Genomic DNA, 12,215 nt, shown 5'->3' with positions numbered 1-12,215 from the left:
GGCAATAAACTGTCAAAAAACATGTAATATTCAACTGAACGCATATGTAGCTTAAAATTTATTCTCCATAGATGGACATAAAATCTTAACAAACAAGATTAGTAAACATTGTTAATTTAAAAAGGGGGGGAATAAGGATCATCAAAAAAGTACAGAAACAAGTAGAATCAAAATGTAAAGATTATATTTTCAAGCCTAAAACTAGGGACTTTAAAAAAAGTAAACATATAAGGCTGGAAATAGTGTTTACATTATTTTCTCAAGCTGCAAATCCCTATTTTGACTCCATATCTACAGTACTTATCAGTGTAAATGGAGTCAAAATGTACACACTGTTTCCAGCCTTATTTCCAGTATTTAGAGTCTCTAGTTGTAGGCTTTAAAATATAATATTTACATTTTGATTCAACTTTTATTTGTACTTTTTTGATGATCCCTATTCCCACTTTATAAATTACAATTTTTACTAATTTTGTACTTTTAACTGGCAGTAAAAGGAACCACAGAGTAGTGGTGTGCTTATACTTATTAACCAACAATAAAAAGAACCACAGAGTAGAGTAGTGCTTTACTTGTACTTATTAACCAACAGTAAAATGAACCACAGAGTGCTGTAATAGTAGTGTTTCTACTTACTAACCTGTCTAAAAACAAATGAAAAAATTCGTCTTACATGAATTATGTAGTACATTGGTATATTTTATGGGTAATTTTTTCATGTCTTTGGATAACTATGAAATTTACCAAAAGTAAAAGAACCAATAGGAGAATGTTAATAATGACAGAAAGTATTATACCACATGTATGTTTAAAAAAGTTTTGTCATAACTGAAGAAAAGTTTTTGATAATTAAAGAAAGTTGTAGTTTGGAACATCTATATTATCTTGAGAAACAACCATAATAGTTGTTAATTTAGAACATCTATATTATCTTAAGAAACTACCATAATAGTTGTTAGTTTGGAACATCTATATTATCTTAAGAAACTACCATAATAGTTGTTAGTTTGGAACATCTATATTATCTTATGAATCCTGAGAAACTATCATAATAGTTGTTAGTTTGGAACATCTATATTATATTATGAATCATAAGAAACTACCATAATAGTTGTTAGTTTAAGAAATTACCATATTAGTTTGGAGAAACATGATTCTGTTGTCTGATGACAATCAAAATCCCGCCAGCTGCAGAAACTACAAATAATAATATCCAAACATTTTATTATACAACAACTTGATTGTTTTATTTGTTTGATTTATGCTGAAATTTATTTATGGCTTTTGGAGGAAAAGCTACAGAAATAATGTTCAATAAATGACATTCAGTAAGGACATCAAAGGAACCTGTACAGTTCAATGGTTGACCAGTTTGTAGAAGATAGCTATGCTTACCATGTGGAAAGTGTACTTCCATGGTGATGGTAGTATTGTTTACTTTCATAATGTTACCACAAGAAAACACTAGAAATATATTGATTTATTTTCTAAAATCATGAACTATTTGTTGTTTTTCAGGTTTAATGCACACTCATACAGAGTTTTATATAACACTGTCCATCATCTCAGTACACTGTTTTTCCTATTGTTGATTTTAGTACATATTCACTTCAAAAGGTTGTGTATTATATCTAAGCATATCTTTACTTATCATGAATTGTGTGGATATGAGTGCTTCTGTTTTCAAATTGCACTTTTTTTATTTATTGGTTTCTGTGAAGGAACGTTTAATTTTCATTGTATGGAAACTGAAAAAGTTTCTAGTGGTATGTTTTAGTACCATACATATATACGTTCTGTACACGGTTGAGCCTGTTCTGTGGTTTTAAGTAGCGACTGTGTGCCAAGTCAGGCAAGAGTTGACGCACTAGACCAGTTGGATGACACGACAAAACTGTGATCAGAAGCCGGTTTCAGGCTATAGTGAGTGATTCATACTTTTTACAACACTGCTTTCCGTAACGGTTGCTTGGCTTCGTCTTACCTGTGCATTCCTGTGGTGAACGTGACCATAGCCAGCTGGTATTATCCTATTATTATTATTAAACCCTTCAGTCTCCCCTAACTTCGTCAGATTTCAAGAAAATTAGAATGACGATACTTAATTTCGTGTTTCCTGATTTAATAACGTAATTTTTATATTAGGCGTATAAAGTTTAAATACGGGACATTATATTATGACCAACTACTTTTTACTGGCGAAGGCAAAGAACAACCGTCTTTAATCAACGTCAAATCAAAAGTTAAATATCCCCACGCCTCTTCGACGTCAAAACAATTTAAATAGTTCGAATTTGGAACCTATGAAGCTATATATATATCCACAAACGTTAATTTACTTTTAAAACGCAGATAATCATCCAATTGCATATACTACTATAACGTTACTTGTTCTTGTGTGTCGACAGATATTGAACATGTTTTTACTTCAAAGAAACAAAAAGTATAAGTTGTTACATTTTGGAGTCTTCGAGTGTGATGGCCAAGTGCAAGTTTTTTAGTTATGAGTATGGAACTAAGGAAGTAACTTGTACAGATTTAAAGTGTTTATTTATGTGTGTCCGTAGAAGACGACACACCCACGTGAATAGACTTGCTGGCCTCAGACTCAGAGACGGTCGTTTGACAGCATTTACACCGTGGGCAGTGAGTAGGCCGTCCGATGTGGCACCCCTACACGTAGTTGGTCGTATTGTTACGTTCTCTTTCCAGCCCTACACGTAGGTTGCGGTATTGTTACGTGCTCTGTACATCAAGTTTTTAATGGTTCATCTAACTGATTCGATCATGATTAAAAAGAGGACCAGGAGGGAGGTATTGCTGGTAAGATGTTCGTGTTTGATTATAGTTACTTATAAGTTATAGTCGTGAGTTGTTAGGGTTAACATTCTATGTAAGATTCTTCATACTGCTTTTAGCGGTGTGTGTATATATGTATGTGTGTGTGTGTGTTATTATTATTATTATATATTTATAGTAATAGAATTAACTTGTATCTATGTATACCCCCCTCCCTTCCCCAGTGGCATGTCTGCGGACTTACAACGCTAGAAACCGGGTGGTGGGCAGAACACAGATAGCCATTGTGAAGCTTTGTGCTTAACTTTATTATTTATACAAACAAAATCTACGAATTTAATTTAACTGACAGGATTTGAATGTTTGTGTAATGATTTTATTATTTATGTATATAAGTGTCAACAGAGGTTCTGATTTTTTATATTAATACCTAGTTTTTAATTTTAATAATTCTGCAATGACTATGGATGTTTGTGTAAACCATGTAAAGTTTGTGATATACCATGGCATTTTTGTGATAAATAATGTTAGTTCTGCAATAAACCATATTAGCTCTGATAAACCTTGTTCAGTCTTTAATAAAGCATATTAATTCTGTAATAAAGCATATTAATTCTGTAATAAACCATGGCAGTTTTGTAATAAACTGTGGTATTTCTATGATGTGTCACGGAAATTCTACATTAAATGGAGTTACTATTACATAATTCTAATAATAAACCATACTAATTCTATGATAAAACATAGTAATTCTGTGATGATCAATGGAATTTCTGCAATAAATTTTTTTAGTTCTGTACTAAAATATAGTAGTGCTGTGAACATTATTTTAGTTTGTCAATAAACTATCAAAGCTAGCAACAGCAGAATGATGGCAACAACAACAAATATTGGACATGTATGTGTATAGTAACAAACATTTAATTGTTGAACATTTCGGTATGTACATATTACATCTTCTGTAAGTTATATTGAAAAAGATAAAATATTAGGTACAAAATTTATAAAGTTCAATCATTTTGTAAAGAGTAACTAAAATACAAAGTAAAAGGATGAATTCAGTTAAAAAAATAATAAAGAATAGGAAAAGAGCAACAATTCTAAGAATATTATACAAGTTGATTAGAACAGACCTAATTGTAGTGAAGCTGTATTATTATTTAAAGTTGAGAGTTCTTTTATACACAGTCCCGGAATGCATAGGGTTGGTAATAAGTCTTTAGATTTTGAATAGATTTTGTATCTTGAAAGGTGATTTGAATAACATTTATAATTGAACTTGTGGATAAAATGTTTTAATTATTATTCAAATTTGTGACTTCACTATGAAACATTGCTTACCTACAAAAGGAACGATCAGTCATAATGGGTATTTGTGAACAATGTATGGTGTCTTTGGGGGTTCAATTTTGAGAGAAAGGAACTTGTGTGTTAGGACTTGAATTTAATGCAAGGGATAGCCATTGTTTATTAGAATAATCTGTGAGGTGGTTATTTCAGTATGAAGAGAGCTAGTCAGAACAAATGTAATATGTTCTATTATGTTAAAAAAAGTACAATTTCCAATCCTTTGTTACAAAGTTTTTATTTCACCCATCCAATGGACAGGTACTACAGCTAGTATTTTTATACATCATAACAGAGACTGTAATAGACTATGGTAGTTATAATATACCATGATAATACTTTTGTAAACCATGTTAGTTCTAATAGACCATGGTTGTATTTTGGTAAAGCATGGTAAGTTGACCATTGAAATACTTGAATAAAGCATGATAGTTTTAATAAGCCTGTAATACTTTATATAACATTAAATACCACTGTAATACTTTATATAACATTATATACCACTGTAATACTTCATCTATCATCATATACCACTGTAATACTTTATATTTCATTATATACCACTGTAATGCTTTATATATCACTATATACCATAGCATCTAATTTTATTTCTTAGACAGATCCTGGTTTTACATTTGTATACCACAATATCCATGATAGTATCCTGTCAGATTATGGTATACTATGACAACAGTCTGATAGACCACATTGTATACCATTGTAGTATTTTGTTAGACCATGGTGGACCAAAGTATGGATATGGTAAACTAATATTATATTTCTTTATTTTTATGAAAAATCAGAGATAAGTTTGACAGTTAAATGTAATAATAAGTTTGATATTCTCTGTTTGTTGATATACAAACAATATGATAATAAGTTTGATATTCTCTGTTTGTTGATATACAAACACTATTATAATAAGTTTGATATCCTCTGTTTGTTGATATACAAACACTATGATAATAAGTTTGATATCCTCTGTTTGTTGATATACAAACACCATGATAATAAGTTTGATATTCTCTGTTTGTTGATATACAAGAACCATGATAATAAGTTTGATATTCTCTGTTTGTTGATATACAAGAACCATGATAATAAGTTTGATATTTTCTGTTTGTTGATATACAAGAACCATGATAATAAGTTTGATATTTTCTGTTTGTTGATATACAAGAACCATGATAATAAGTTAGATATTCTCTGTTTATAAATATACAAGAACCATGATGATAAATTTGATATCCTCTGTTTGTTGATATACAAGAACCATGATGATAAATTTGATATCCCTTGTTTGTTGATATACAAGAACCATGATGATAAGTTTGATATTCTCTGTTTGTTGATATACAAGAACCATGATAATAAGTTTGATATTCTCTGTTTATAAATATACAAGAACCACGATGATAAATTTGATATTCTTTGTTTGTATATATACAAACACCATGATAATATGTTTGATATTCTGTCTTTGTAGATATGTAAAAACTATGACAATAAATAAGTTCGATATTCTGTTTGCAGATATACAGGGACTATGATGATAAGTTTGATATTATGTTTTTGTTGTTTATAAAAACACCAATTTCACACAAGTCCTAATTATGATCTGTAATTTCACTAAGGATTAAAATATTTAACATGTATTTTTTGTGCCCATGAGTTTAAGTTAAATTGAAAATGGCATATTCAGTATGATGTAATTAAAATCAACTTGCAAGGTGTTGGTTATTAGAAATCCGGAGGTTACCCATTGATTCAAAGACTCGTGTCTTATTTCTAACATTTGTATGCATAAGAAAACATGAGAAATGTGTTAAAGATACTAGGCAAAGTGGGTGGAACTTGTTTTTATCTTATAGCTTATTTTTAAAAAATTAAGCAAAACTGATCAAAATGAACTAATTTGTGAACATATTAAAACCTCCATTTTCAGGAATATAGTTTTGACAGTTATTTTGCAAAATTAAATTGTATTTTTCTTGTGAAAGTATTTTAGTTAAACCAATATTATCTAGTTCAATAAGATGTTGATTTACTTTTGCTTCTGTTCATTAGAGAATATGATGCTTTTACTGTATGCAACATTTTTCTTTAAAAAAATATGGTTCTTTTGTTTCTAGTTCATTAAGTTCCTTGTACCTTTATGTGTGGCTTGATAAGAGGAATTACTTAGATTTATTTGTAAGAAAATAATAAAGTTGTTCTTACTTTTGTCTGTAGTTAAGCACAATCTAAATTTCTGTTTCTGTTCAAACTAAAATAATCAAATTGTTTTTAATTAAGTAAGATTATGAGTTTTTTATGTTTGTATCAGTTTACAAAAAGTCTTTGCAGTAGGTTTTAATGTGTTTGGTAGTTGTTTAATATGAGTATCATATGATTGCCTCTGACCATGATATATTTTATTGAGAGTTACAGTGTTAACCTTTCACTTTTAGGCTCAGCAGAGAGCATCAGTATTGTGGTTGTTGTCAAAGGCTTACAACAATAAAATCCCACCAGATCTTAGGGAACCATACTACCGAGACCATGAGGTAAGGTTAAAGAACTTTTGTTTGAAATTTACTCAAAATTTAAATTATTTAGTAGATAGAAATGTTTTGATTGGCTGATGTGAATGTGAAAAAGCTTATAGTGGTTATTGAAAGTGATAAAAAATACATGCATTGTTAAATACTCATATCAATTTTATTACATACTTCTAGCAACAAATTATTAGGTAAAATAATTGTAAAATGGTGGTTTAAAGCAATAAGAAATTTGGTTAAGTTACTCAGTCGTTATATCAAACCTAAATATCTAGTTAGCTTAGTGTGTAACTTTATATCAAACCTAAATATCTAGTTAGCTTAGTGTGTAACTTTATATCAAACCTAAATATCTAGTTAGCTTAGTGTGTAACTTTATATCTAGTTAGCCTAATGTGTAACTTTATATCTAGTTAACTTAATGTGTAACCTTATATCAAAACTAAATATCTAGTTAGCTTAGTGTGTAACTTTATATCAAACCTAAATATCTAGTTAGCTTAGTGTGTAACTTTATATCAAACCTAAATATCTGTATTTAATCCATTCAGGTTTCAAATTCCTACAGATGTGCTCTGACAGAATTTAAACTGAAAGTATATCTGTGTCATTTTGATGAATTTCACCAGAATTTCCCACAGCCTGTCTTTACATCTGTCTTTTTTATCCCTGGTGAAGATTTAGTAACCCTGCCTTAATCTTTTGCCACTCTGTTAACTCAGGCATGTGAAAGTTTTTTTCTCTTACTTGTTGTTGCTGGTTCATGGATGAGTTGGTTACATGCCTCTCAATTTTAGGATTTTTTTTCCTCCACTCTTCTTCCCTTGCCTGATTTTCATATTCAAGCAGATTCTTTGCTGTTTTAATTTCATGCTCATTTTCTGTTGCCTTGTTTTCCCCGACCTAAAATCTCCTTCTCTGTTCAGAATTATTCTTCTTTCCAAGAGCTTCAATCTTTTATGTCTCATTTTCCAGCTTGCGGATATTCTTCTCCTTTCACTCTCTCTTGCCCCCAGTCTGCTTGTTTTTGTCTTTTGCTTCCTCAACCCGAACAGATTTACTGGAGAAAGTCACACAACGTATTCTCTATGCTGCCTTGATTTCTTATTCAGCAGTTGCCTAGTTAACTGGATTCCTTTGTTTCTGGGAATTTCTTGGTTGATAAGCCTTACATTCTGGAGTTAGCCTTCCTCAGTGTTGTCTCAGGGAACTCCCTTTGTTGCCTTTCCCTCAAGACAAGGCTTTTTGGGGAGTTCCTCATCCTATCCTTCTCCACATCCTCTGGCCTCTTCCTAATGTCCCTCTTCCTGAAAGGCCAGCCATTAAGAGTCTTATTTATGAGCCACCCCTCAGTTCTGGTCCAATGGGAGCTTGGATCTTACATTTTGCACAAATGTGGACTCACTTTGCAGAAAAGTTTTGGGTCATACAGGCTTTCTTTATTTTTAAAGCCCCATCTCTTTTCAATTTAACTCCTGAGGGCTTTATCATTCCTCTACCTGACCTCTAACCAAGGGCTGTGTATGGTTGTTGACATGTTCAATGTTACAGGTGTTTGGTGACCAGAGGAGAGTTCTACATACATATATATCTTGGAGATGTTGGCAGTTCAATGGGCCTCCCATTATCTTCTGTCATGTCATCTGGATGTTGTGTTGAGATCAATTTGTACAACTCCACTGTCATTTCTTAGATCAATTGACAGAGAGGTGATTGCTCTTGAAACCCTGATTTTTTTCTCTAGAGTTCTTGCTTTGGGCACATGGACACAATATCTAGTTGTTGACCTGCCATATCCTGGGAGCATTGAAATTAATGCCAGATCAACAGAATGATTCACATATCCTCTCTTGTTTCAATGGATTTTTGCCCAACTTGGGAATCCTATTATCGTTGCATTTATGATTTCTCTGAAAATAAGTTTACACTCTTTTTGTTACCAGTCTCAGACTCTGTAGTCCTAGCTGTGTAAACTTGGTCAGGATAGGTATAACATCTTTCTGTATGCCTTTTCTTCTCTTTAACTTCTTCCCATAGTGCAATTTTTAAATTACAGCACCTCTTGCCAGGTTTTTCTCATTGTCTCCATTAGCTAGCTCAGTCATAGTGTCTGCAACTTTGCTTCTTGGAAATCCAGGAGCTTCTACATCTTCCATTTTATGATAGCCACAGATATTCATCTTTCATTACAGTGTACCACATCTTCAACTTCACGTTTGACTTTTGTTCATTTCCTTGCAAAATGAGCAGGTTTTGCTCACAGAGTAGCCCATTTTCTTTCTAACTCTTTTAGGCCATTTACCCTTGTGATTTATTAGTGCAATGGATGATTTATATCAGTGCTCGTCCATCTGATACTCCTTTCCTCCAGGTAGTCCATCTGCTCGTCATCTCACTTCCTTTTTTGACTGGCTTTTTGAAAGCAGTCTATCTACTTTTACAGTTGTCAGATACAAAGTGGCTTTGTTGATTATCTTCCATCTTCTTTCTTGGCCATTCTCTTTTTTTTCTTTGGTTCTTATAGATCTCTTCATGGCTATTCTAATCAATTATACTCCTTGTCTAGTTCACCTTTCAGACAGAAACCTCACTTTAGTTCTGAGGACTCTCACAAGTCCTCTTTTTGAAACTTTGTCCACCTGTTTCCTGTATAATTATTCTCTTCAGATGTATTTTCTTTTTCTTTCTACTGGTTGGAGATGTCTGTCTGATATACTTGCCTTGAACAACTTCCACAGTTTTTCAAGAAGACGGGTTGGTTTTATTCCAGACTGCTCCTTCCTTCCCAAGATTTGGGCTGCCTATCAGGGTGATTGAATGTTTTCTCCAATCATCCTCCCTTCATGATCATTCAGGCTCTTATTGTTTCCTTTGTTCTGTGTGGGCAGTATGATATTACGTAGCTCAAATAACTCCATTTAGGGCAATCAAAATAGTCTTTCTCTCTCATGGGATCCCTTTACTTCTCACATTTTATCAAGTTAGCCAGTGAATCAAAACTTCTGCTCTTCCCTTAGTTACTCCATTTTCTCCTATTTGTTTGGTAGACTCAGCATTTGACTCCACTAAACAAAATACTGTTATATTTTACTACTGTGAATAAAAATTTTAAGTGAAGTTATTTTTGGGAATAGTCTCTAAGCAAATATGCTTTAACTTGCAAGACTGTCTGTCAGACAGTATGATCAGAAAGGTGATGTAGTACGTCTGTCAGACAGTCTCTTCAGAAAATGATATAGTACGTCTGTCAGACAGTATGTTCAGAAAGGTGATGTAGTACGTCTGTTAGACAGTCTCTTCAGAAAGTGATATATTACGTCTGTCAGACAGTATGTTCAGAAAGGTGATGAAGTACATCATATTCTAGTAGTAGAAAATTAATAATTTGATACATGTTAACTACCCTTTTTGTTTTAGTGTCAGGTAGTACATCATATTCTTGTGTGTAGAAAATAATACATTTGATACATATTAACTGCCCTTTTTGTTTTATTATGAGGTAGTACATCAAAAAATTCAAGTCTAATAATCTAAAAAAAATGACCATAACATAGAATTTGATGCAATAGTTTGACTCATTTAGTCTAAATTCCATAAACTGCATATTTAAGTGCTACTGGACATATATTAGTGTTGATTTGTTGAGGATTATAAACTTAATTGAATATAATTTTATTAAAAAAACATGTTTATCATGTTATATGTACCTTGGTGATGTACTCTGTTACCTTTCATGAGGATTTTTATTCACTGTAGCATTCATAAAGAAAGCTTAAAAACCTCTTGTTAGATAACAAAAATTGTTTTGTATTATTAGCTGAAATATTCATATTTGTCTTCTTTTTTTTGTCCAGGAAGAAGATCGGTTAAAACCACAAATTATCCAGGGTTTGGCTAGTGCAGAACTTTACTGTTTGGCTCTGGCCAACATATATGCTGACCCTAATTATCATAAGTTAGACCATCATGGGATTCAGCAAGCCTTGATGAGGAAGATGGTGTATCTGATGGAGCCACCTGACACACCACTCACTAAGACAGTCTTACTACAGACAGCACCACTCCGAATGGTTAGTGCCAGTCTAATAGGAATAATATACTCTCAAAATAACTTTTGTTTTGTATAAATCTAAACATGATTATTACAGTTATGAATATAACTTCCATAATCCTATTAGCCAAAATATTTTATAATCCATTGTCATAACACACATAAGTGTTTTCACAAAGTTTATTAATATAGTTGTTCAGTTAATGGTTACATTTACATGTAAAACTAAATCTTGTAAAAGGTGATATCATTAATTACTCTATGTTTCATTGTAAACATTCTTAACCATCAGATGAACTACATAATTTTCAGTCTGTGGATGTTTTAAGTTGCTATGCCATGTTAACAAACTGTTTTGTTCCTTGTTCACAGTGGCACTAGTATTGCTACCTTGGTGGTAGCGATTAAAAGTTAATTATTAATTTACTCAGCACTGGATTTTCATATTTTGTTTGTGTATACTTTAGTAAGCTGAATGATTCACAATTTACAGAAAAACAGCATAAACAAGTCTTTCTTTCTTTCCATAAAATATGTTTCTGTTGAAGGATTTGATCCTTCATATCCATCTTCCTTTTATTACTGCCAAAATTATGAAACTTGATTAGTATTGTTTTACTTTGGCTGGCATTTGTGAGATTTAACTCTCTCAACAGGGGGTCAGTCAATTTGATCGAGTCACGTGACCTTTTGAACTCGTTTAAAGTTGATATAAATTTAGTACTTATAACTCTCAGTATATTGGATGTATCTTCAGTCTTTCAGTTAATATTAGAAGTCTTTCATATACAAAAATTCATATTTCTTAGTGAAGTATTTTTAATAAAATAAAATAAAGATTTGTCCATGAATATATTGAGTATTTGTTTTGAAAAGTACGTGTGCAAAGTAATTTTCATTTTAAAATTAAAAATACTTTTCCTCATCTCAAAAATCTCAAATTTCCTTTGTGTAATTGCTAGAACCTCCTAAATGCATTTCAAACGTTTTTTTTTCCTTAAATCATTATAGTTTATCTGTTATTTTCTCTACCCTATTTCAAAATGGGACCAGTGAATTAGATTGACCTCATAACTACCAAAAAAAAAAAAAATCGAAATAAACCTAAATTAACCTTTTTTTTCTTAGAATGACTTCAAATTGTAACATAAAACTACATGCGTTTATCCTAAGTAGCTCTAAGTTTGTAACATTATACATCTATTTATAATAAAATTTTATTGTTTTATTGCACTTTGAACCGTGTCTAAATACTATCCATGCCATTATAAGTTGTAAATCACTCGGAGAACATGCAGCTCACGTTACACTATCGAATTACATTACCCATGAGCTGCTCGCATGCGTGCCTCGTGAACCATTTTAATCATATTATTATTATTATTATTACTTATTTTATCTAATCTAATCTTAAATAACTTAAAAAGATCCTTACTTTTAGTTTTAGTTACTTTTATAATAATAAATAAAGAATGAAT

The 12,215-nt window shown here is 31.6% G+C and overlaps 1 protein-coding gene across 1 annotated transcript in view; it reads left to right on the top strand.

Annotated features, from left to right (window-relative positions):
* Nucleotides 1-2,006: 2,006 nt before the first annotated feature.
* LOC106463628 (calmodulin-regulated spectrin-associated protein 1-B-like) overlaps nt 2,007-12,215 on the top strand; it is a 52,008-nt gene continuing 41,799 nt past the window's right edge. Inside the window, exons 1-3 of the mRNA XM_022391166.1 lie at nt 2,007-2,823; nt 6,597-6,692; nt 10,541-10,756. Of these exons, the coding sequence (XP_022246874.1) occupies nt 2,764-2,823; nt 6,597-6,692; nt 10,541-10,756 (372 nt within the window). The 5' untranslated portion in view covers nt 2,007-2,763. The remainder of the gene's footprint in view (nt 2,824-6,596; nt 6,693-10,540; nt 10,757-12,215) is intronic.

Source organism: Limulus polyphemus, unplaced genomic scaffold (genome assembly GCF_000517525.1).
Source record: "Limulus polyphemus unplaced genomic scaffold, Limulus_polyphemus-2.1.2 Scaffold1449, whole genome shotgun sequence".
Taxonomy (NCBI): Eukaryota; Metazoa; Arthropoda; class Merostomata; order Xiphosura; family Limulidae; genus Limulus; species Limulus polyphemus.
This window is presented reverse-complemented; position numbering and strand designations above follow the sequence as displayed.